This window comes from Gasterosteus aculeatus, chromosome 15 (assembly GCF_964276395.1).
Source record: "Gasterosteus aculeatus chromosome 15, fGasAcu3.hap1.1, whole genome shotgun sequence".
Lineage (NCBI taxonomy): Eukaryota > Metazoa > Chordata > Actinopteri > Perciformes > Gasterosteidae > Gasterosteus > Gasterosteus aculeatus.
Window position 1 is genome coordinate 74,009 of NC_135703.1, and position 24,858 is coordinate 98,866.

The 24,858-nt window shown below is 44.5% G+C and overlaps 3 protein-coding genes and 1 non-coding gene across 5 annotated transcripts; 1 reads left to right on the plus strand and 3 right to left on the minus strand.

The window, feature by feature from the left end:
• Positions 1-5,602: 5,602 nt before the first annotated feature.
• dkc1 (dyskeratosis congenita 1, dyskerin) lies at positions 5,603-12,443 on the minus strand. Its single transcript, XM_040199136.2, has 16 exons — positions 12,119-12,443; positions 10,837-11,006; positions 10,096-10,145; positions 9,773-9,859; positions 9,287-9,378; positions 9,014-9,198; positions 8,827-8,891; positions 8,431-8,557; positions 8,048-8,178; positions 7,690-7,833; positions 7,441-7,561; positions 7,148-7,266; positions 6,969-7,072; positions 6,731-6,773; positions 6,417-6,557; positions 5,603-5,801 (listed from the first exon to the last, which is right to left on the minus strand). The coding sequence occupies exons 2-16, from the start codon at positions 10,850-10,852 to the stop codon at positions 5,727-5,729; spliced, it is 1,500 nt and encodes a 499-aa protein (XP_040055070.1). The 5' UTR covers positions 10,853-11,006; positions 12,119-12,443; the 3' UTR covers positions 5,603-5,726.
• LOC120833464 (small nucleolar RNA SNORD83) lies at positions 7,330-7,405 on the minus strand. The gene has a single exon (XR_005714333.1). It is a non-coding gene; the product is annotated as a small nucleolar RNA SNORD83 (small nucleolar RNA).
• Positions 12,161-16,048, plus strand: cinp (cyclin dependent kinase 2 interacting protein). Of its 2 annotated transcripts, XM_078089114.1 has the most exons (6): positions 12,178-12,397; positions 13,593-13,761; positions 13,894-14,007; positions 14,511-14,637; positions 14,713-14,842; positions 14,932-16,048. In XM_078089114.1, exons 1-6 carry the CDS (start codon positions 12,391-12,393, stop codon positions 15,132-15,134), a joined length of 750 nt encoding a protein of 249 aa, XP_077945240.1. In that variant the 5' UTR covers positions 12,178-12,390; the 3' UTR covers positions 15,135-16,048. The 2 variants fall into 2 exon arrangements, with proteins under 2 accessions (XP_040055073.1, XP_077945240.1); XM_040199139.2 differs by lacking the exon at positions 13,894-14,007 and having other exon boundaries at positions 12,161-12,397.
• Positions 16,049-23,446, minus strand: znf839 (zinc finger protein 839). Its single transcript, XM_040199138.2, has 10 exons — positions 22,521-23,446; positions 20,690-21,643; positions 20,409-20,528; positions 19,901-20,014; positions 18,742-18,834; positions 18,074-18,220; positions 17,892-17,996; positions 17,730-17,811; positions 17,408-17,522; positions 16,049-17,305 (listed from the first exon to the last, which is right to left on the minus strand). The coding sequence occupies exons 1-10, from the start codon at positions 23,124-23,126 to the stop codon at positions 16,765-16,767; spliced, it is 2,877 nt and encodes a 958-aa protein (XP_040055072.2). The 5' UTR covers positions 23,127-23,446; the 3' UTR covers positions 16,049-16,764.
• Between the last annotated feature and the right edge of the window lie 1,412 nt (positions 23,447-24,858).

Sequence of the window (24,858 nt, forward strand, 5' to 3'; positions counted from 1 at the left end):
AAACACATATTGAACAAACTGAAATGAGTAAATGACAAGACAATATTCAACAAAAATGAAATCAGCTACAATTCATAAGACTGTTACTAATTATAGTTGTCATGGGGGCAATCCACGAAAAGGTCAAACATTTTACACATCCACTTACCAGTTTGGCAGCTTAATAGTCCTCAAATTCAGTGGTAGAATTGAGATTAAAAGAAATTGGCCAACTTCGTCCATGTATCGCAGTCAGATTCTCCTTTAACCTGGTTTGTCCTCATCTTGCTGTGACGATAATCTAGTGACTTTGGAAGAGTCAGTTTTCCCATGCTGCGCTCCCAAAATCACCTTGATTCTGCAGGTGTCGAACCAGCCATAGCAGTCTGAGAAGAGACCACAAGCAATTAGTAAAGTTCAACTATGTGGAAATAGCCTCTAGGAGTACCACTGGCCAATTTCTATTTGGTCGGTCTACTTCACCAAAATGGAAGAATGAGGGAGAAATAGTTGAACTGTTGCATTTGAATGCATTAGTTTTAGCTAAGGCATAGTGTGCATATTAAATCATGAGAAGAGTTGTTTAATTGTAGCAAAGACATTTGTAACCCCCGGTAGCACAGGGTGATTTATTTCCTCATATATTATTAAACAAGCACGGATCAACAGGTGACCCAACAGGTGTCTCTAGGAATTAAAACAACAACAAAATGGGCTTCAAAACAAATTGTGTTACTGGTGACTAGGCTGCAGCGGGGGACAGGGCCCTCACCGGCTTAGAGGCCACACACAAACCCATCAAAATTCACCATTACTGAAAAAAAAAAAAAAACCAAAACTACTGAGAATATGGAGAGCAGGTGAGGGGCCCAGTCACCAGACTCACCACCATCTGGGCAGCCATGCGGTTGAGCCTCAACACCTAAAAAGAACAAAATTTAACAAAAAGTAATTTTCCGGATTCTAAGGTAACCAAACAAATACTACTCAAATAAAGAAAGACAAAACAGTATAAAGCAAAACTGCAGTGGCTTCCCATAACAGCCTGGACTGGAGGGAGAATAGAAACACTTACCCACTTACTGGATTCTCAAGCCAAACTCCAACAAAGAAAGGGACAATCACACTGATGCAGCTTCATCATGTGCAGCTTTTATACCCTGTCTAATGGGTAAACCAGGAAGTAGGCGGTACCAAGGCCTTCCTGAACCTACAGTAGCTTAGGAGGGACATTTCCTCACTGGCTACACATTTCCAAAAAGATTATTCATTACTTAAATCATTCATCTATAATCTTACAGGCTGAGCTTCTTGACAACAAAGATGAACTTGTCTTGCAGTATTACCATTTAGATCATTTCGGCAAACTCTCGCAGTGCAACCCAATAAGCCATGGATCAAAATCATCCCACACTTGTAGTTTACTCCATTATATATCCCACTTTTGGCCAAGCTCGCCAGTGGCCATAGTTGAAGACTTTTGTTTTACAGTATTTGAGATCTCTTTGTTAAGAACATACATTTAAACAGTGGAAACATTTGTCACTTCCAATGGAGGTCGGGTAAAGCTACATGGGTGTAAATGATGTGCACTTGCACTTGCAATCTGAAACTGATGTCTCTCAGAAAGGGAAAGGTGCACATTTGCAGAATGCAGAATTTGCAGCAAATACTTTAAAATTGAAATATATTGACATTAATTACTATTCTTTTGGTGGAGTGTATATTACACTGGTTCCGCTACATTTGAGTGGGTCCCATAGTAAACCTCTTTCCTTCAGGCACAAGAATGTGGCTCTGTATCACCAATTGGTTTTCTAACACGGTTTGTCTCACAGATTGCGACACAGACAGAACCAATTGAATAGTTAAACTCCTGCTCCAAAAGGTTATTTTGCACAAAACTGTATTTACTAAATCTGGGTCTTTGTTTCTGTTCAGGAGTCCTTGGGGGTGGCAGCAACGTGGCAACCGGACAGTGGTGGGGCTGGTGACTGGGCCTCTCACTTGCTCCTTGCATTTTTCAGTTGTGCGTTTGACAGTATTTTCTCTTGTTTTACGCATTGTTCTTAGTTTCATGCTTATGGTTTTGATTCATATTGTTTGGTGTGTGCGGAGCAGTGGCGCCAGTTACGGTCCTGTCCCAGAGCCCGTTTTCCCCCTCCCTTCTTGGCCCACTACAGCCAAGCTGTTTTAATTGGAATTGTTTTAATAAATTAGTTTCGTATCACTGATATTTTAAGACCAATATTAAAATAAATGTATTACTCTCGGGGAATACTTTGCCTTGGTTTGTCTGCTTTGGTCAACCACACCCCTGTGGTAGCGGTGGTCGCAATAACAATATTTCTTCAATAATTAAATGTTGACCTGGCTGTGTAAAAGCCTTAAATCCTGCGAGGAAACTGAAATGAAACCCTTAATATCTACAGACGCACAATAAATGACAGAAGATATTTATTACATCAATCTGTCTTAATCACCTGTCCACTGAAGCTTTTTGATTATTCAGATAACATATGATAATAGTAATAATAGGTGATTATGATGCTGGAATGCAAAGTGTCAAGACTACCTGTTACTAAAAGAAGCTGCATTAGACATTTCTGCGTGATCTTTTTATTACAACTGGTTTCAAATCTGCTTCTTTCTCACACATTTAGTCATGACTGCTCCGTTCTTCACAAGCTAGTTTTATAATTCATTGACTAAACGTTACCCATTTTAGGTGTACTGATACACAATTACAATTATTAGAAAGATTAAATGTGGATAACTGCTCTCCTCCTCAAAATGCAGGTAATCTTTATCTTGATATATATATATATATAAAATTATATATAAATATTGATGATCCAATAAATATTACTATAAAGTTCAACAGCAGCCCAATCTAAAGCCTCAAATATGAAATGCAATCTGCACCTTTCTTAAATCAGACGCATTGCAGGACTCCTATATTAAACTTTAGTTTTATTCTTGTAAACTGACTGGACATATTTAATAGAAAAATTGGTAATAAAAAAAATAAAAATAAAACGTCCAGCAGATGGAGCCACATACATTTTCACTTTGGCACAATCCCTCTACATTCCATTTCATTTAGCTGATGCTTTTATCCAAACTGCATTCAGAGGGAACAGACCCAGAACAACAAGAATTACGAGATTAGGATTTTAGAATGGATGCTAATGTTAAATTGTCACTCTATTTAATTCTAATTTTTTATAATTTAAGACTAACAAATTGTAGCACTTAAATTGTACTTGTAACGTCACTCATCTATAGCAAATTGTAAATTGGCTTATTTGAGGAAATTGCACTTTCTTGTTTCTTGTTCTCCTGAGTTTGTACCCTATGGTTGAATGCACTTATTGTACGTCGCTTTGGATAAAAGCGTCCGCTAAATGACATGTAATGTAACGTGTTAAAGAAAAACCCAATAGTGCAAAATAAATTAAGAGTGGGAGATTGAGGTACATAACAGTTGAGTGAGTAACAGCAAGAGTAAATTAATGTTGGCTGGACAGAAGGGAACTTTCAGAAGGAAACAATTCCAGATCCAACATTATCAGTTAACTTGTGGATTCACTGAAGGAGTTTGTTTTTGAGGGATTTGACCCTTGCAGAGACGTCTGTACCAAGATCCATGATAACCCTGTGAACAGTTTCAAATGTGTACCTGAGATCCTTTGGGTACTTAAAGTTTAAAGTATAGATCAGTCCAAAGAGGTAAGCAAAAGCAGTTGGCAGGTCAGGGAGATCTTGAAGGACAATCTCTTCTTCCACAACAACAGCAACACTTGTGACACTTTGAGGCGCTGCGCTGTTATCATCCTCCAACACAGTGAGGATACCCACAATGAGGCCTTTCGTCTGCTCCTCTTCTGGGTCAGTGTCCTTGGGTTGACAGACAGGAAAAGACCAACACATTGCAAGACATTAGTCATTCAAATACTGTGAATCAGAATGAGCTCTTATCGGATACACATTTTTTTCCAAATAGAATTAATTATGAGTGACATATTAACTATTTCCATCCCATACCCCACAATCAAAAATTGAATCACACAGACACACACATCAATGGACATCAATTAGGCTACATCAAGTCATAGCCAGGACAGTACAACTACTGAACACAGTCTGGACATTGTTAGGGAACGAGGAGGACAGAGAGGTAATGGTCGAAGTCAGCGTTAAGTACAGCACTATAAATATAGCATAACATGTTTACAATTTCTATTCACCCCCCCCCCCCCCCCCGCTTTTATTTACTTTCAAGTACAACACCTAAATATAATGGGACAACAAAACAGCGGTAAAACAATGGTGAAACACTAGGACACTTTTAAGACACGGTTAAACATCGCCATCTCTCCCCCTCATCACGGGCTCTGCCGCCACTCATTTATTCACAGAATGTCTGGGAAGCGGCTTTTCTCAGCTTTTAGAATCCGATTGTGCAAATAGTTCTGCTTTGTCTCAGCTTGCCAGTTTTCTTTGTTTGCCCTCGCTGAGAAATGGTACTAATGCACCGCCGTATGCAGATTTGACTACTTTGCATAGCTTATTTTAAACCTTGGAAAACTGACAAAAAATGTTTAACCTTTTTTCCATGACTAAGACGAGACGATCTTAAAAAATAAAAACGGACTAAATCTATTCTAACTTTCGTTAGACGAACGAAGTCACGATACTTTTCCCCCTAAATTCTCACGCAGCTGACAGACAAAGTACGGCGGATGTTAACGCGTCATGACGTCATCCACGAACCCAGAACGCTTCGGTGAGTTTGAACGTGGCTTCGTTAGTTTAGCTCAGCGGTCTGTTTAGCTGCCTGTTAGCGGGCTGAAGCCGCGCTGCTTCACAGAAACATGAAGACGCGTTTAAAGACCGTCGGACCTTTCTGCTCTGTTCTCTGGCGACGGCAGGCAGCGTTTCCTCGCTGGATGAGACGCTCCGTCACAAACGCGTCTAACGTAATAAACTCATCGCAGGTTCTGAAGCCTCACGCATTTCTACTGTAGTTCACGCGCCACATCGTGAGAAGACGTTAAACCGACATGACTAGGCGAGCACGACAAAAATTACACGATACTCATTTATATTGCATTAGATTTAAAATATGGTATTCATGTCATAATACAATTCAGTCTGTAAATATATAGTAAGGTGCGGCTGTTAAACTGTTGGGAAAGTGCATCAGGACTTTCTATCATACTGGGATGTTTCTTGAAACTAAAATGCCACCGCATATTACATGGTTTACTCTGACACACACACACACACACACACTTTAGAGCAGGAAGAAACAGGAAACCGGGTCAGACAGAAGGGAAACTGGTCCAGACCATGTGAGGCAGAGAAGCTATAACATTGAGATAATCTGAAGCAGCCGGTGAGGAAACTAAAGCAAACTGAGCACGTACGTTTTGTTTTTTCACTCAAAACTTATTGGCCATAACTTCAGATCATTAAGTAATTAAATATGTCCGGTTCACAGCACCAACTAAATGTAATGATTAGCTAGTCTATCCAAAGCCTCTTTTTGGGTCAAGAACTACCTTATAACAGCAGGTTAAGACCATTAGTGTTGAATTAATTCAAGTAAAACATCAGATAAAGAACAGATTTTTATTTTTCAAAATACAAACACTTTGCGCAGGTATTTACAACATAAAAAAAAAAAGAATTTTAAAACTCATGAAGGGTTGAGGTTGACAGGTGAGACAGTGGGAAGAATCTCAAACAGCTTCCGGTTCCGCTTCATCCTCATCTTTTAATTTCTTCTTTTTTTTCTTCTTCTTCAAACTTGCAACCTAAAACAATTTGTATATCAATCACCACTAATATATTCAAGCCCTCATCATATACCATAAACTAATTCAAATGCAACTATTAAGTATATAGAATACATTTTTATATAGAGAATATAGTTTGACATGTGAACATATAGCGGTTAACCACCATCTAACAACAGTGATTACATGTTGTCATTGCCTCAGCAATCTCCTTAAAGTCCTTTCATCTTAACTGTTTACTTTCCGTTAGCAATGATAAACAGATACAATTAAAAAAAAAAAACTATATACCAATATAAAAGGTTATTGCCATGGAAATTTCTCTTCAAACTGAATAATCGTTTACAGTATAATTAGTGTTTAAGAGCCAGAAGTTTAGTTCATTGGAATTTGGGGAATACCAATCAGTTAATGTGTGCTCATTGTGCAGGAACTAAAGATGTGTCAAATCTATTGAAAAGCATTTATATTAGAGTAACGCTCCTTGTCTTAATTTAATGACGTCACAGATTTTATATTCAAACTCTACTTTCTGGGAGGGAGCAGTTGCAGACATCCGCTCGTTGGTACTTCATCAGTGTACCTACGGGTTCTTGGTACCCAACCTTAGCGGTGTTGAATGCCATCACTCACCTCTACCTCAGTTACTGTCTCCTCAGGCTCCACCAGTTCTGCCCTCTTCTCTTTCTTCTTTTTCTTCTTCTTCACTTCGATCGATGGTGTGCTCGGTGTCGTCATGGCTTCACAGTCGCTGTCCGATGCCTCCCGTTTCCTCTGTGGGCACAAAGGTCAGCGAGTCATGAAATCAGTCTCTGGACATGAGGCTTTGTCATGTGACAGTTATGTAGAGACGTGTTCTGCAACCCACTGAATGAGTTACGGGTAAATGTCAAGTGTTTATCTGCATTTATACTTTGTGCAGTGGTTTCCATTAGCACGTGACTGACCTTGGCCGGTGTGTCACATGACTCTGCAGTCACCTTAGAGACGCTGTCAAAACAAAAGTTTGCTTTAAACATCAGTCTGCAGTGCTTCCCAACATTATAAAAGCCATATTGCTCGTCTCAGGTGAGCTGCAGCTCAGCAATCCAGACTCAGAGCACATCAGCTACACAAGGGATAACTGCCTGCACAACAGGTGAGGCTCCACGTTGCAACTGGCCCCGCCCCCCAGGTGATGCTTACCTGTAGTCCACATAGTGGCTCTTCCAGTCATTGGGTGTGCTGCCGTTGGGCTTCCCGTGTTTGTCCAGCAGTCCTTTCTGAATCATCATCTTTTTCTGACTTGCCTGTCAACAACAAGCAGTTAATCTGGAGAATAATTGTAAATAAACTTTGATTACTAAAGTATTCACAGGTTCTACCTTTGGACCCAGCCCCCACTTCCGAGGATATGTGTCTCTCTCCATGATGACCCTTTTGATCTTTGCCACGATGCCATGGTCACAAGTGGAGATCACAGCTGTGGTCATCAGAGCAACAGCTGGAGGAGGAGAGCTTTGTTAAGTCAAGTCAAGTTTTTTATTCATATTGAGCCAAAACATTGAGCCATCAGAAAAGGGTGATAGATAGCAGGTCATCACTGCCCGAGAGCTGCTGCATCTATGAGCTCATCATGTGGCTTCACCTAGACCACACACACACACACACGTCTCACCTGTGCAAATGGCCTCTCCCTTGGTCGTTATGACTACAATGTCCTGGTTCATCTCAATGCCATCTTCATACCGGAGGACACCAGGTAGCATAATCTTTGCGCCGTAACAGATTGCATTCACCTGGAAACGTCAAAGTCAAAGTGGCTGATCAAAAAACAATGATAGGTGACAAAAGTTAATGCTTTGAAGCATTCAATTAATCTTCATTTTTTGCCATTATAGTTGTATTGATTTATATTGAGACTCACAGCGCTGTCCTTCATCACCAACCGCTTGAAGGACACCAGCAGCTTCTCCAGAGGGAAGATGACTCTCCTCAAATACGTCTCATCTTTGTTGTGATCAAACTGCCACTGAGCGTCCAGGACGTCGTGCATAGTCACCAGGTGGTCCTGAGAACAGTCATGTCACGACCAGGTCAGCACAGTAAGCATGATCATCATCATCATCATGTCAGCAGCAGTGAGGCTCCAGAACCGCTAAACATGATGCAATCTGAGCCTCGGCTGCAGGTTTTCTGTTCCAAAGATGAATTAACAGACCAGCACCGAGCAGCAGGCCTGTACTCAACACTTTGTATCAGACATCACAGGAGGTAGTGCTGACCTTCTCCCCTAGTACTCCAGAACGGACTCTCCTCAGTTCCTGCATCTGACCTCCAACCCCGAGCATCAGACCCAGATGGACACACAGAGTCCGGATGTAGGTTCCCGCCTCACAGCTCACCCAGAAGATACCTGTAAGAGCCATGTTACATCCCGTCACCTCAACCAATCTCTTGGATTCTGTACGCATAAACATCTTTTGCACTCTTCCATCCCAGGAGAGGGATCCTCCTCTACTGCTACAAAAGGTTTCTTCCATTTTTCTCCGTATTGGGGTTTAGCTCCAAGGGTTTCGGGAACACAAGCCGTGCGCAGAGGCAAATTTCTGGTTACACAAAATGAGCCTACTTGAGGTGGAATTGAATGACAGATAATTGATCTTACCCAATCTCCTCTCGGGGTCGTATTCAATCAGTTTGCTCTCGTAGACTGTGCGGACCCTGAGCTGGCGTTTGACCGCAGCAATAAGCGGCGGTCGCTGGAACAATGCGCCTGTGAGCGTCTCCAACGCCTGCAGACAATAAGTCACATTACAGCGAGCCAATCGGGGAGGCCCTGGGACATTGTGAATTGAATGAAGCCATTAGATGGTTTACGTGATGCAATTATATTCATCATAGTGGAGAATTTCCAAATCTTAAAACTATTCATACAAATGCTTCAGTTCGCCACAAACTGGATCTGGAGATCAGGCCTACATTCCAATCTACAGTATATAGGTGAAATTTTAGTAAAAGGCCATTAGAATTGGACTAAAAGGAGTCACATGCGCAGACTCACCCGGGCCAGGGTGTGCTCGTTTTCTATTGCATTGTGCAGCCGAACAATCCCCACATACTCCTTACCTGCAACACACACAGAGAGTAGTGAGGGGGGCTGCTGGGTTTTACTGTGCTCACACGCCTGACAGCCAGGATCGATCAATTAACAATTACAGGAAAAGCTGGAAGTGGTCACATCTACGTACCGGCACTCTGCTGGGACTTGACCAACCGGGTGGCTCGGTCCACACAGACGATCAGACAGCCGGTGACCTTTGGGTCGAGAGTCCCGCTGTGACCCGTCTTCTCCACTCGCAGGATCCTCCGTATCCAGGCAACCACCTCATGGGACGATGGGTTGGCTGGTTTATCCAGGTTAATGAAGCCCGTCCTGACAGGTACAAGCCATGGTGGTGAGCATGAGTACTGACACTGCTAGCATAGCACAACCTAGAACTAACGCTAGAGCTTAGTATTACCTGACATAATCCTGGATGCTCCTCTTCAGAGGGTTACTTCCATTAGGTAGTGGAGTGTAATGAGCCGTCCGGATGTTCAGTTTGTCAAAATTCTGGAGGAAACGTTATTTAGTTCACATTACAAACTGTTTTTACACATCTATACATTATGAATAAAAGAAAGCCATGTGATCAGAAACGTTAAATCGTCTTTGCGGCCTTCCAGTCGAGTCGTTCTCACCGAGTGGTTCTGGATTGTCGCCGGCAGAACGCCAGACCACTACCACAACCACACGATACAGCACCGTCCTTGTTATGGGAGCGGGTGCAAGACTGCGACAAGCAGGCCACTCAGCGAATGGATAAACTTCTTCATCACTTCACAGGGCTCTTCATTTATTTATAATGTAAGAGCATGATACCTGTAATGGGGGCTCCAATAAATGTTATAAATCTCCATATGCAACTAATTCTAAAACGGGATAGCAGTGGTTACAGGGGGCTTACTTTCAGTAACAGAGGCCACTGAGACGTATCCAGAGACGCCACCTTAGACTCTGGTTGGATGAGGAAATTGCCACTTTGTTGAATCTCCTGTTAAAAGCAAAAGAACTCATCTGTATTCACAGCAAAACAAATGTTGCGGCTATAAGTGCACACGTCATAACAATCCAGATAACAAGTGAAAGCAGCGGCAAATAAGCCTTCGAGTAATTACATTTGAAGTAACAAATAGCTTTACTGCTCTTAAAGCTAAATTAATATTTTCCCGCCAGGAGTATATACACATGAATCTTGTTACATATTTATATAAATACATCTCCACTTACCCCAACTTCTTCTTCACTGACTTTCTTCATCTTTTTCTTCTTCACTGAAGCTGAAACAATAACATGAATTTAGTCCAGCTAAAATGTATAGTTATCCATTTTCATGCGTTTAAACTACATCAGCGTCCTTAATCGTTCAATAATATAGTTGAATTGACATAAATAGAAGAAAGACACAGACACGTGGCCTCCGACCACATGTGGTAGTTAGCATTGCGGGGCTGCCTCGGCTAACAGGCCGCCTGTGCGGATCCACAGTCACGATCGATGCAGAACACAGATTAAACTTATTGATTAGCCAAACCCAGCAGTGAAGTCCTGCTGACCGAGAGGAACCTTTGATTTCTCTTCTGCAAATTCAGCTTTAGAGGTGTAAAGCCTCAAACTGGACCCATCTCTGGTTGAATGTGTGCCGCTACACGTGCAGCCTGCCGGAGCCCATGAGCAGGCCTCTGCTTTCATAGAATGCAGGGTTCTACGAAACACGCACAACTACAAAAGCGATAAAAAGGGACCGACAGTAAAACAATGCACAACTATACTTTTTACGTCATCCAGACTAACGTCGTAGAGACAAACTGACTGCGGATCCGTTTAAAGAAGCCATCTTTGTACATTTTAAACATGTGCAGTGATTACAATTAACTCGGTTTAACAAGACACGCGTCTTTATGGTTTAGATAGTCACATTAAGGAACGTTAGTCACTGCTTTGCGTTGCAGGAGCATGTGTCGTACTCACATTCCGTATCCGCCATGTTCCTTCGAGGGCGAGAACGTGAGAGGCTCTTCTTCTGTTCCCTCTCTTCCTTTTATTCTCCTTCTTCTTCTTCTTTGCTGGCGGACTACAAACCTACGTGACCAAAGCTTAGTGCCACCTTCCGGAACGGAGGCAGTTTTCTTCTCCTTTTGCTAATTTAATCAGAATCAGAAGCCGTTTATTGGCAAGTATGTTGCACATACAGGGATTTTTCATTGTCATGTTATTTGTCAAGAAAGTACAATGAAAAAAAAGTAAAACAAATAACGTAAGATAAAAGATATACAGGTAAAAATGAACAATATAAATAGATAAGTGCGTTAAGACACGTATGTATCGAGGTGAGTATCTGCATGAAAATGAACTGTCCTGTCTGGGTCAGTGGGGGACTCGGACTGTATATAAACAGAGACTGTTTTAATATTTAACTGGGCAGTGCTTATAACGTTTAATCTGATGTCAGAGACTGTTGTTTGTTCACCGGTAACGCTATGTTTGTTTAAGGGCAGATATTAGAATCATAACTTTGTGTTTAAATTGAACTTTAACGTGGCTTGTTGTACTGTCTATCATTATGCATCAAAACAAACATTTTTTTTAATTAAAGGACATGAGTAGACCCGGACTGTCATCGAAACTCCCTTTTAAAGGAGGAAATCAGGAATCAGGAAACATTTATTACCAAAATATATCAGACATACAAGAATTTGACTTGGCGATAGACAATGCACAACAAGACAGACAAGACGACATAGTGCAAGAGGAATAAAATAAAATATAATGCTATGTGTTAGTTTAAAAATAAGGGATTAAGTTTTAAAAAATGGGTTCAAAAACGATTGATTTTTATTTTCGTAAATCCCTTTTTGTTTTTTGCCTCTAAAACGAAATACGAAGCGCAGCAGCTAAACCAAAAGTCCGTACATTTTCACAGTAAAAGTCAACGCAATAGAAATTTGGATGCTAGAAAGCTTTCTGTGAGGCAACCATATGTCAGCGTAACGTTAGAAGAAAAGTTAATTATGAATATAAATAAGTAATTCGGGCCAATCAGAGTGTGTTAACGACAGTATTTGAGTACACGCCGATTCATTTTCATTCATCCATGTACATTGTATTGTTTGATGCAATATAGTAAACTAGTAAACGTGTTAACTAGTAAGTTAGTTGGATTTTATGAACTTCCAATAATCTTGAACCTGAACCTGCTTAATGTTGCTGAAAACTGCTGTAAACTGATAAAACATCTGTAAATCCAACATGCCTTCTTTGTAGTCCATCTTGGGAAAATGCTTCGCCGCTGCACACTGACGTCACTAACATGCGTCTCCCGTCGCATCACAACACGTGGCCTAGTGAAAGTGGAGTCGGATTCCCTAATCGCCGCGTTGTCTTTTCCTAACTCCTCATGAACTTTCCTAACCATCTTCCCTTGTCCCTATGGCGTCTCCCACTGTAGGACTGTTCGAATACAGTCAACGTGAGAGCGAGAGCAGTCTGCTACTACACTAAAATAAAGAGGAAGAGGAGGATCTGATGGAAGGTGAGTGAACGCACCCTTTGGAGATCAGAGGTCCGTTTCAAGTAGGAGGTTTAACAAACTCTGAGTCAAACCCTAAACTCTGACTTGATTCATCCTGAGATAAAACAGCTGTTTTGAGTCGGTTCAATCAACTCGGAGTCGGTTGACTCAGTTGAGCGCGTGCAGCATCACAGTATGAAGGCAGCATGAACGGAGCCACGATGCTACGAGTTACCATGACAACCACCACAAACAGTATATTCACCCCTATTGAGCTGCAAATATTAATGCAAGCGTACGAGTATGAACCCGTAATTAGAAAGAAAAAGCAACATGCTACTGCAGCAAAAGAGAGAAACGGTTCAAGTTCCAATATAGTGTCAGTTAATATTTAATGTACACTAATCCTAATACATACGTTTGACTAATTCCCAGTTTTTACACTCTTTTTTGTTAGAATGTACTGCACACAGGCTTGAAATACACACCCATGCTCATATTTAATCACAAGAACAATATCGCTGGTATAAACTGGTACGATGGTGTTGGACCTATAATGTGTTTTATTCAGGTGCGTCCTGTGGAACTCCTCTTTAATGTCTCACTGGTTTGTGTCCAACAAAAAGATTTAAAAGTAAAAGTAAATATATCAATATTCTCACCCGACGTGTTTTAACACCCTGCGAAGTAAAACCGCTTATTCGTCAACAGGATCGTCCAGAGAAGGACGTGCCGTGTTCCAGAAAACACTTTATTCTTTAACTTTGTGAAACAGACAAGCCAGAGTTTCCCTCATCTCAGGGTGAACAAACTCGGAGTTTCCATTAAACCCGCTTCTTGAAACGGACCCCAGTCCTGATGAGAATTGATCAGAATGCATGTTGGCAGATTGTTGGCTGTTCTCACGTTTACACGCCTAAAAACGAGCATGAGAAGTGTTTCTCAGAGATAAAAGAATGAAAGACATCATACATTATAGATTCCACATATATCTATATGTGATTTCCGACATCCTGTTATTCTGCTAGTACATCCAGAATAAAGATAGTTAATGTAGAAAAAATATGGGTCACCTAGAAAGCTGTTAGTTTAGAACAAAGCTTGGGAGTTAAATTTACGGTCTAACAGTTCTCCAAAGTTCACTTTGTGATTTCTAAAACAAACCTATAAAAACTACCAAAACATGTTGTGGATTTTGTTGTTGTTGTCTTGTCAGGTGACATCACAGTGAGCCAAGCCAACAGGAAGTTACCTGCTATCACAGGAACTACCCGAAGACTCAAAGATAACGCAGCCGACTGGCACAACCTGATGGCGAGGTGGGAAAAACTCAACGAGGACGGATTCACTGTGGCAGGAAACATAGTGGCCATCGCACTGACACGGTGAGTCTCCTGTAATCAGTTTAGTTTCATTAAACTAGTTTAATTCGTCCTCTTCTCACTCAGAAGGCAGCGCAGGTACTGATTCAGGCTCTTGTCGTCTCCCTCCTGGACTACTGTAACTCCCTCCTGCAGGTCTCCTGCTACCACCATTCCACCTCTGCAGCTCATCCAGAATGCAGCAGCTCCACTGGTCTTTAACCTTCCTAAGTTCTCCCTCACTCCTCCACTCCTCCGCTCTCTTCACTGGTACCGGTGGCTCATCCAGTTCAGAACATGGTGCTCACGTACCGTGCTGTGAATGGATGGGGTCCAGCTTCCATCCAGGACCTGGTCCAACCCGACATCCCGACCCGCACTCTCCGCTCTGCATGTGATAAACTGCTTGTTCCTCCTCACTGAGAGCAAAACACTCGACTAGATCTCCACTCTTTGCTGTCCTGCTCCTAAATGGTGGAAGGAGGTCTCTGAAGACATCAGGACCACAGAGAGCCTTCACATCTTCAGACTAAAGACACACCTCTTCAGACTCTACCTCCACTAACACACTAACTAACTGCAGCACTTACATTGGACTTATAATGGTTCTTATATACAGCGGCTTATTTGATGAAATCACACGTTCTTGTTTCTTGTTCTTCTGAGTTTGTCTCCTTATGGTTGAATGTACTTATTGTAAGTCGCTTTGGATAAAAGCATCAGCTAAATGACATGTAATGTAATGTGATGTAATTCAATTTACTCTCTTTCAGTCCTACGAGTGATCAGCTGCTGGGAGTGGACGAGTCTTCATCACCTCCGCCACCATCACCTGTGTCAGGTGGAGCTGCAGAGCTGCAGGATGAATGCTGCAAGCTGCAGGATGTCATTGACAAAATGGTGACTCTTCATTTCACTTTATTTAAACGAGAGGAAACTTTCAACAAAGAAGAAACTTCATCTTCCACCTTTCAGGTGGTCGTGGTGAAGAAGATGGAACGTCTTACAGCACTGCAGCAAGGAGTTCAAGATCTGGAGGAGTTTCAGTTTGGACTTGAAGGAAGGAAGATTCCTCTGTTTCACAGCTGGAACGCCAAACACTTCAGTGAGTTTACCTGTTACGTCTTCTCTATGTTTCAACGGTTGTCGCGTGTCTTCTTGTTTCAGAGGTTGTCTCATATGTTCTTGTTTCAGAGGAGTCGTCTTGTGTCCTGTTGGAATCCTTCAGTCAGGAGCTGAAGCTGAAGCAGACCATCTTGCAGGAACTCGCCCACACTGCAACCTCTGACCTCAGCATGATCTATATGTCCTGCTGGCTGCATCAGCCCTTCATCACACCCCAGACCAGACTCACCCTGGAGGCTGTGCTTTTGGAGACGGGACACCACCCTCTTTGATGCGTTTAGTCCCCAGAGTCATGTGAATTCATTTGCTTCACCCATCTTAAACAGGTAGACAGATATGTAGTTCCTGATGCTCTGCGGATCAGCTGATGTCCCTTACCATATGAGCGGAGCCCCGCGATGCGAATGTTTCAGATCAGTTTCATATTGTTCAGAATTTCAAATGTGTACGTTACAATTGTATGACTCATTGAGTCATTGACTTGAGTTAATTATTATTATCCAGGGCAGCAGGCTTAGATAGGAGTTCATAAGGAGCCTTAGAACCAAATCGTCTGCAGAGAGCACGGAAGCCGCTCCAGCCACCCAAAGGTGACAAAGACCAAATATCACAATACAGCTCTCAATGTGCTCATGCAAGGTCTCTTAGAAATGACCTCGAAACCCTGAATTCCTGCTGTATGTCCTCCCAACACTCCACCGACAGGACTCCCCGAGGTATATAAGGTCATAAGACTACAAGTCCCCAAAACGTTATTAGACTGGAGGGTCAAACTCCCACAATACCCAAATAGACCTGCAGTGAGCTGATAAGGGATTAGGCATCGCTCCTCCGGGATCCGAGGCTTGATACAAAGCTCCCTTTGCTCCAACAAGTTGTTAATGGCCAATCAATGAGCAGCACTATTGGGTTTAGATCACCGCGTCCACAGCACCCTCACATCCGCATGGCATCACTCCAGGAGAAGATGGATTCCACTTGGTACTGCTCCACCACCAGAGAGCTAATCTGCGATGACAGGAGTCTACAGAAGACCCCCCCCGATGGCTCTGGGGTCAAGCCGTGTCTCCTCCATCACAGAGGGTGTGGGCCTCTCCCGGCACCCTTCCAGAAGCTGTTGCTACGGGCAACACGACTCTCAGGCTCTGATTCATTAAATGTTCATCTTGTGAAATCACAACACAAATGAGAGTCACATCCGTTTATTGGAGGAGCATGAAATGTGTTTAACATGACCAACCGATTCACTTTCCTTCATTCACAGTCCTTTTTCTAAGTACAAACCTCCAGTTTACATTTGGAAAATGTTTATTTTATAAAAAGTAATAAAATAGTGCAATTTTTTTTAACTTTTTTTTAATATCCTACATATAAACAGCCAACTGATCAGTTTCTATTTTGAAATGAACAAGTTTAATTTCTGAAACACTGGCGGTTGAGGGGAGAACTAGTTTACAAATCTACAATCGCTTTAGATTCCTTCTGAAAAACAGGGTTTTTTCCCCAGAGCGACGACATCATCACAGCTGGGAATTGAAAGAACCAGTTAAAGGAACGTAAACAATGAATACGAGTAGAGCAGCACACGCACACTCATCTCTCCATTTAAATATTGGCGCTCATATTTACAGGCTGTATATTTTTGTCAGGGTTTCTGTATAATATCTTTACATATGAGTTATGGCCAAGACAAAATAAACACCAGATCTGATGATCTGAAGTCTTTGTTGGCAGATCTTCAAATTGTTGTCTGTGGTGTGTTAGTTCTCCTGCAGGTTTCTGGGTTCATCATTTCATCCTCAATTATGTCAAGCTTTTACTTTGTAAACCTTATAAATACTAAGTATTTCTCTGCCATTGTGATGTGGTTCAGGTCAGATTCTGGTCTTGATGAGTCGGGGTTCACTGAGGAGCTTTGGCTTTGCTTGAAGCCTCAATGCCCAGCAGGGCCTGGACCGCCTCCAATGGGACCCCCTCTGGTGTCTGTATGTGCATTGTGGTCCCGTCTGGCCCGTTGACTATCACAATCCGGTCCACACCGGGCTCTGCCAGCTGAACCGTCAGGCCCTCGGTCTGGATGTAGATCTCCTGTCCCTCCTGCAGTTCTTTGGACTCACATGGGTCTGCTGAGCCGGCCTCTGACTGGGTGGAAGCCACAGTCTGGACGGAGCTTGACTCGGGTGTCTGAGTGGAGCTGAAATCAGGTTTCTTTGGTTCTATGTTCGTCTCAGGACTTGAACCCAAAGCTTTCTCCAGCTCTTTCATTTGGGCTGTGATATCACTGGTGCTCAAGACCTGGTCCTGGTTAGTCTTCGAGGTCTTCAGCTGGATGTTAGTCTGCAGAGGCTTAATTCCCAGGTCGTCCCTTGGAGTCACCTCCATGGGCATGAGAGGGGGCAGAGCCTGGGTGGAGGGCAGCTTAGCAGAGATGGAACCAGAGGAGCTGAGGGACCAAAGAAACGAGTTTGGATCAGAAGAGCCGTGTAACCCTGGTCCAGGTGGCACCTGTTAAACACACAGACTACAGGGGCCGCGATCCCCTCACCTAGAGGCAGGGTCGGCACTGGTGGTCGGCAGTTTGGATCCAGCTGGAATTACCAGAGGAGAGACAGAGACCGAGCAGGGCTTCAGAGAGGAGGGCACAGAGGTCGCAGGGGTCACTGTAGTCCCACATTGAAGGAAAATTGAAAAGAAAGAAGGAAGACGTGAATTCCTCCAACTGAAGATCCACTGATCAAATTAACAGTAGAATGTAATACGGATACAGTCTAGTACGGGGCCAGCAGTGGGGAGACCGGGGCCAGCGGGGGAGTAAAAAGTAGGGGGCCGTGGGGAGAGGGGGGAGGGTGGGGGGGACATAGTTGTACCTGTTCTGTGCTTCTCTATGCCATTCTGGCATACGCTGTTCTCCATCTTGAATCTCTTTGAAGGCGGCAACATCTTGGAGTTCTGGGAAACAGTTTCTGAATCAGACTGAACCTGGATCAAGAGACATCAGACCACCTGGATCCTAATGGTTGTGCGTTTACCTCCATGTATCGGACATTCTTATTGGTCAAACTGGAGCTGGGAGACGCTCCAGGAAGCACCTTCATCCTGTTCACCTCGTCCAGGATTCCCAGAGACCTGGCAACCTGAAACACACAGTACACACCACCTGTATGCTCCTAGGTACAACTCACAGGGAGGGAGACACAGGACCACGCCTTACCTCAATGTTCCTGACCTCCAGGGGTGTAACCCCACCCTGCGGGCTGATGATGTAATCCTGAGCAGCCTGTCTTACCTGCGCCTGCAGGGACTCAAACTCACGGTAGATCTCTGGAAACCGAGTCCGAGCCGGATCGCCGCCCTCCACCTGAAAAGGATCAGAGGACACACAGACGGCCTGGTGTCAAACATTAATGGCCCCCTAACCCCAATAGCTGCTTGTGCCCCCCCCCCAGCCATCCAGCGCTTGTGATAAATCAACCATGAGTTCTAAACCCCACGTGTGACTGCATCCACGTAACAGGACACACAGCTTCCAAAAAGTTCCACTTTGGCCTTTGTGCTCTTCCTGGTCAGCAGTGGCTTTCTCCTTTGAACTCCCATGGAGCCCATGTTTGCCATGTCTCTTTGTTATTGTTAAGTCATGACCTCTGACCTTACCGGCGGCCAGTGAGAGCTGCACAAGTTATTCTGGGGTCTTTTTCGACCTCCTGGAGTCATCGGACCCTCGTGGGAAGGTTCACCACTGTTTTCTCTTTAAGTCAAATCCGTTTGTGGAAAATGGCTCTTTGGAGTCCCAAAGCCGTACAAATGTCTTACAAAGACAGACACACACACACACACACACACACACACACACACACACACACACACACACACACACTTTACCTTTGCCAAAAGCACCTCCCACAGACTCAACACTTTGGTCAAACGCGGGAGAACAACGTCCATCAACTCTTCGTCCTCACACTGCTGCACTAGCTGTGAACACATGGTTGTCGTGGAAACAAGGACACATTGGTTGGTCTTCATTATGGTCATTTCATCCTGTAAAACAGCGGTTCCCAAACTCAAGGACGCCGCGGCCCATTTTGAAATCTGAAAATCTTTGGCGGCCCACCCAAACCTTTAATCACAACTCTGATCAAAACATAAACTAGGGATGATTAAATGACCTTAAGAATTTAACCAAAATCAAACATCCGCGAGCAAAAGTCCGTCTCCGCGAGGTATTTGCTCGCTTGCGAAACGTGAACTTCGTTGCTCGCGAGGAGAATCTCTGCTCGCGCTCGAAGGAGTTTTCTACGCGCTCGCTGCTCGCCATCCACGCCTTAAATCTTCGGCTGCTTTTAGAATAACTTATTTCCCCGTTAAGATGGTTCAGCTACTGTAGAGAAAAGGGCGCCGTCTCTCGCTCTTTAATCTCATGAAGTGCTCGGCGAGAACGACAGCTTTGTTTCTCCGACGCGCCCTGAAAGCAGCTCCGTATCTCACGCGCTTGAGCGCCGCTCAGCATCTCGCCGTCGTAGACGAGCTTTGGCGTGTTTGTCAGAGCGCCTTGAGCGCCGTGTACAACCAGTATGGATCAACCGATTAACCAATTGATCCATATATAAGGCTCCGGATTATAAGACACTGTCGTTTTTTGAGGAAATTAAAGGCTTTTAAGTGCGCCTTGGAGTGCGGACAATGCGGTATATTGACGTTAATACTACAAGAGGGCGCCGCGTTTGTTGATCAACGACAGGCGGACAAGAGCAGCCGTTTGGAGCGAGAGCCTTATTGTTTTATTAATCTGTCCGTTTAAATTGTTTGTGCTTCATCAACTAATGTTTCACATAACTAATGTGCCGCATCATAAATATTTTTATATTAATTTCAAACTTTTAAAAATTGAAAATAAAAAAAAAACTTTATTTATTGTAAATGACCTCTCGCGGCCTACCTGCAGTACCTTGGACCGCGGCCCACCGGGGGGGCGCGGCCCACACTTTGGGAATCGCTGCGGTAAAAGGTAAAAGAACACATCTGTACTTCCTTATCTTACCTCCTGCAGCCTGTTTCGTCGCCTCTCCGCCAGTTGCTCTGCGGTAACCATGGAGACAGCCAGCTTTGGAGGTCGACCACGACGGCCCCGCCTACTGACAAGGCCCACCTGCACCTGAGAGAATCGACCAATAAGAGGACAGTTTATATGGCAGAGTTCATAACGGGTAGAATCCACCGTGCTCTACCCAGCATGTAGTTCAGGGGTGTTACATTAACAGAGGCCCCGTACACGGCATCAGTGTTTCCCCTACCATCATATCAGCCCCACAAACCCTCCCCCTGGAGTTGCAAACCATGGGGAATCACTGCACATGGTGTGTACACATCAGCATTACTAATCAATGCGTCCCGGAGCTTTCACTCAACTTCCTCTCATCGTGGAAGTTTCCATCACTCCTTCCCTTCTAGTCTGGTAACCGATGTTTGATTCTAATTTAATTGTATTTATTGTGTATTCTTATGTTGATACAGTGTCAGCCTGGTGTACTGTACAGGTGTGAACCCACCTTAGGAAGCGGCCCCAGTGATCTGCCCCGCCCTCGTCCTCGTCCTCGGCCTCTTCCTCGAGGCCTGCCAGGGCCCCGGGGATTGAGGCCCCTGAGTCCTACAGCAGGTACTGGACCCACCTCCACCAGAAGACAGATAGACAATAAACTGGTGATGAATAACTAGTCAGGAGGTGCTGACTTAACTAGTCAGTTCACCACACAGGAAAATTAGTTAATAATAAACCAAAGTAATTAGTCAGACTGTGCACAATAAACCTGAGCTCTGATTGGTCTCTTACTCTGTTTGATGCTGAGTCAACAGGTTTGTCCTCTGTTGTCCTCTCCTCCTCCCGGTCCTCCCCCTCCTCTCTGACACCTCTGGTTTCCAATTCCTGTGATTGGCTGTCATCTCTGAGGGGGTGTGGTGCGTTGTCGGGCAGATCGGGCTCTCCGTGGGTGGGGTTCAGTTTGTAATGCCGGTTCAGGCCTCCCGGACCAATGTAGGCCTTGTCACAGGTCTGGCAGCGGTGGGACCGGGACTTGTGGCTGTAGGTGAGAGAGACGCCAGGGGCTGGGCCATCCTTCCTGCCCCCATCCTCATCCTCCACACTCATATCAGAGTAATCGTCGGAGTCGGACTGATGGCCGTCTGCCAGGTCTTCCGTCTTTATGAACTTATAGTCTTTGGCTTTGTACTTTGGTGGTCTGGAGACTCGACCAGATCTGGTCTGGACCTTTACCGCTCGCTTCTCTCTCTTCTTTGACTTCTTCTCTTTCTCCCTGTCCTTTACTGCTGGGAGCGGGGCCACTGTGGTGGGTTGTGTAACAGCAGGTGTGGGGGTCTCTGCTGTCGCCATGAGGGTGGGTAGTTTACCTGAACTCTTACTAGCCACTGCCACCGTACCGGCAATGGAGGTGGTCTGAACTCTGATAGGGGACATTGTGGCTTTCTGACTCGGATTAGTGCATACCGATGTTGTCTGGCCTGTAAGCTTGTGAACCAATGGGAGCAGAGATCCCACAGAGGGACCAGGGCTCTGCAGCAGCAGCTGGATGGGGGGGTCCCCGGGGTTCTGCTGCAGGAAGAACTGCTGACCCGGCTGACCAACCACAGGCTGGATGTGGATGACCTGAGCGCTGCTCATGCTACCATTGGCCGAAAGCTTCACCTGTGGATGATTGACAGCTACACCCGAGACAGACTTAACTTCCTTTCTGGGGGGAACCTGGATCTGAATCCGGACAGGCTCCGACTGAAAGGACAGAAAAACAGAGGATAACGCGAAAGGGATGAAACCTGTGATGAACATGTATCCGGATGTCCGGATGATGACGAGCATGCATGTAGCAGAACGCTACAGAACCACTCTTAAGTAGTTTTAGTGACGTTGTTAAATCCTACTGTTATTACAGGGTTTCCCCTTGGTTTACGGCTGTGGGGGGGGGTGACTCACACCGACACATTTTCTGACGTCTGTTGGCGTGTGCTCACCCGTATGGGACAGACACCCCCCCCCCAATATAATGGTAGGGGAAACACTATTAATTAAATTAAATCTATTCCAAATGCGATTCATATCGACAGAAAATAAACATAGAATCTCTATGACTCAGGTCAGAGTGGTCTATAAATCTCAGACCATATCTTCACTAATCTGGAGATATTTTGCATAGTCCTCCTGAATGTTTGGATCTGGTCAGAATCTGGTCGGCATTGGAGATCTTATAGTGGTAAAATGATCATTTCCATAGTAACTGTTTGATTGTAAAACAACTACTACCCCCGAAGTTGTAAACCTTGGAAAAACACTGCTTAAGATGAATAGGTATCGGTCTCCAAGGTTTCCCTCACTGCTACGATTTGATCAGTTGTTCGTCCCCAAACCATAGAAATCTGTGTTTGCAGCGAATAACTCAGTGGTCATCTCATCTAAACATCGCTCTGCTTTTCTACTTGAGATGGCTCAGTGTTCTGCCAATGATTGAGCATCATCACTGTCAATCATCTCCTAACACCTTAAGGGGTCCCCGCCTAGCTGTTGTAAAGTGCATATTGACGGATGAGCCGCAGAACCAGGACCTGGGAACTCCACTTCAGTCCGGATGAAGCAGACTCTTCTGCTGACTCACCTTCTTCTGGACCAGCTGCACGGAGCTTCCAGTCTGCATGGCGACCTGCTGGGCGACACTCTTTAGTTGCTGGGAAGCATTGTTCTGCGGGGTGGGCTTTAAGTCCTGCTGAGGGTCCTGGACCTGCTTCTGCTGGTTCGGAGCATGCTGGGGGACCTGGACCTGCTGCTGAGACTTGGTGACCTGGTTGATGACCTGCTGTAGCTGGCTCGGGTCCAGGGCCGTGTTCTGGACCGGGATGTTTTTCACCAGCTGGCTCTGCTGGAGCAACTGGGCAGCCTCTGTGTCGGAGACCTGGACGATCTGCTGCTTGGTCAGCTGCTCCAGCAGAACCTGCTGCTCCTCTTCGGACAGCCCAGAACCCTCCAGCAGGCTCCCGTCCGGCTGCACGTAGATGATGGTGGTGGTGTTAACCAGGTCTGAACCCAAATTGCTGAAATCTGGGCCCACCAGGAGGTTCGGTTGTTCTGGGCAGTTCTGCAACAAGTCGGTCAGCTGAGCTCCGGACCCTGCCGGTACACTGTCCCCGGGCTGAGTTCCGGACCCCGGCGGCTCCGCTGTTGTTATTGTTCTGGTCGAACTGCTGTCATCCTCGTTATCCGCCATTTTGGCTGAAAGGCTAACGGTTAGCTTCGCTCAGACTCGGTGCCAGTCGGCGGAGCAGATCCACCTGATATCCCCGAATACGTCTCCCGTTATAATCCGCCTGCGCGCTGCTGAATAAAACGCTACGTAAGGACCAATAACGACATGAAGGTTAACGGGGATAGTAGAAGCAGCTAAGGGTTAACAGAGACATTAGCAGAAGCTAGCGGTTAGCTGGTAGAGTTTAGTACTAGCCTACTTTAGCAGTCAGCAGCACGCGGGAGCTAGGACTTCCCGGACTGGATTCAGCATAAACCGGACCGCTTATCCTGCACACAGGGTCGCGGGGGGGCTGGAGTCTATCCCAGCCAATACGGGCAATACCTTTGAATAGTAATTTAATAAATAATAACTTTACATTCTATTGAACGCAGCAACGGTGACCACAATTGTTTGAGTAAGTGTGATTGATTGATCTATTAAGTTCTATTAAAATCCCCATTTGTATTTTACTGATATTTCATGATCCCAGAAAATAATCAATCTAATTTTTATTACACACGTTTTAGATAAATGAAAGAATGTCAGATTTAAGTATTCCAGGCGTCATCTCACTTCTATTCAGTTTAACTGAATATTTTTATTATTTCATATTATGGATCCAGCTCCCATGGTTTCCAGCCAGCAGTCACCGAGTTTCCGCTTCCGGTCATCATTACTTTATTTATCATGAAATTAGGCTGAGATGAAGATAATAATGTAGCCAAGGGTTCATGGCGCGCTTATACGTCAGGTTAGTAATACAACAATAACAACGATGCTCAGGTTCTGCGCCAAGGGGGCAGCAACTTTATTCCCACTCAAAACACACACTTCCGTCCCCCGCTTCACAATAAAAGCACCTACACCGGAACACAAGTGCAATAATAGCGTACACACCCTAACCCTAAACCGCAGACACCAGAAATCGTTGATACCCCATAGCGTTTGGACACATATCCAATAAGGCATGTGCAGCTACCCTGACGAAAACATGTCAACCAACATATTTACACATTTATCACTGAAACATCAGCGATAAGCTGGCTCCCTCATTACTCTATTTGAAAGAGACACGGTCTGTTGAGGTTCACCGGGGTGCGAAACCAACGCAGTCTCGGAGTCAATAGTGACCCATGGCTATAGATATAAGGTTTCAATCTGTTATAATGAACCGCCTGCTCCGGTTTGTGGACGGCCCGAGATAGATGAGTCCCTGTTCTCCCTGAGAGTCCAACACAGCCAGGACCCTGTAGGGTTTCAGGTGGTCCTCCATAGGATTTTGCAGCCATACGAGATCCCCTTCCCGATACGGTTGCTGACGTGTCATTCATCATAGTATAGCTTTTGTTTTTCGTGGGCATCAGCAAGACCCTGCGATCAGCCATCTCCAGTATTTCCGCCAGAGATGTCGCAAAGTCAGCATGAGACAGACGCAAGTCCCTGCGAACCATCTGCAAATAAATATATATATATATATATATATATATATAAATATATATATATATATATATATATATATATATATATATATATATATATATATATAGAGAGAGAGAGAGAGAGAGAGAGAGAGAGAGAGAGAGAGAGAGAGAGAGAGAGATAGAGATATATATTGTAGCGTGTCTTAAGTTCATAAATGTATATGGTTCTGATTAATGTTACTGTTACGTAGGCCAGGGTTCCGGGGTAATGTGTGTAGTTTCGGGGAGCA

Coding starts and splice junctions, on each gene's coding strand:
- dkc1 (XM_040199136.2), bottom strand. Junction 9,199..9,286: donor AGCATCCAGGATTATGTCAG/GTAATACTAAGC, acceptor TGTACCTGTCAG/GACGGGCTTCATTAACCTGG. Junction 7,267..7,440: donor GGGAGAGGCCATTTGCACAG/GTGAGACGTGTG, acceptor CTCCTCCTCCAG/CTGTTGCTCTGATGACCACA.
- cinp (XM_078089114.1), top strand. Junction 14,008..14,510: donor CTCCTCCGCTCTCTTCACTG/GTACCGGTGGCT, acceptor ACTCTCTTTCAG/TCCTACGAGTGATCAGCTGC. Junction 14,843..14,931: donor CTGGAACGCCAAACACTTCA/GTGAGTTTACCT, acceptor TTCTTGTTTCAG/AGGAGTCGTCTTGTGTCCTG.
- znf839 (XM_040199138.2), bottom strand. CDS start 23,126: ATGGCGGATAACGAGGATGACAGCAGTTCGACCAGAACAATAACAACA. Junction 18,221..18,741: donor GGGAGGTGCTTTTGGCAAAG/GTAAAGTGTGTG, acceptor GATCCTTTTCAG/GTGGAGGGCGGCGATCCGGC. Junction 17,997..18,073: donor TGGAGGTCAGGAACATTGAG/GTAAGGCGTGGT, acceptor TGTGTGTTTCAG/GTTGCCAGGTCTCTGGGAAT.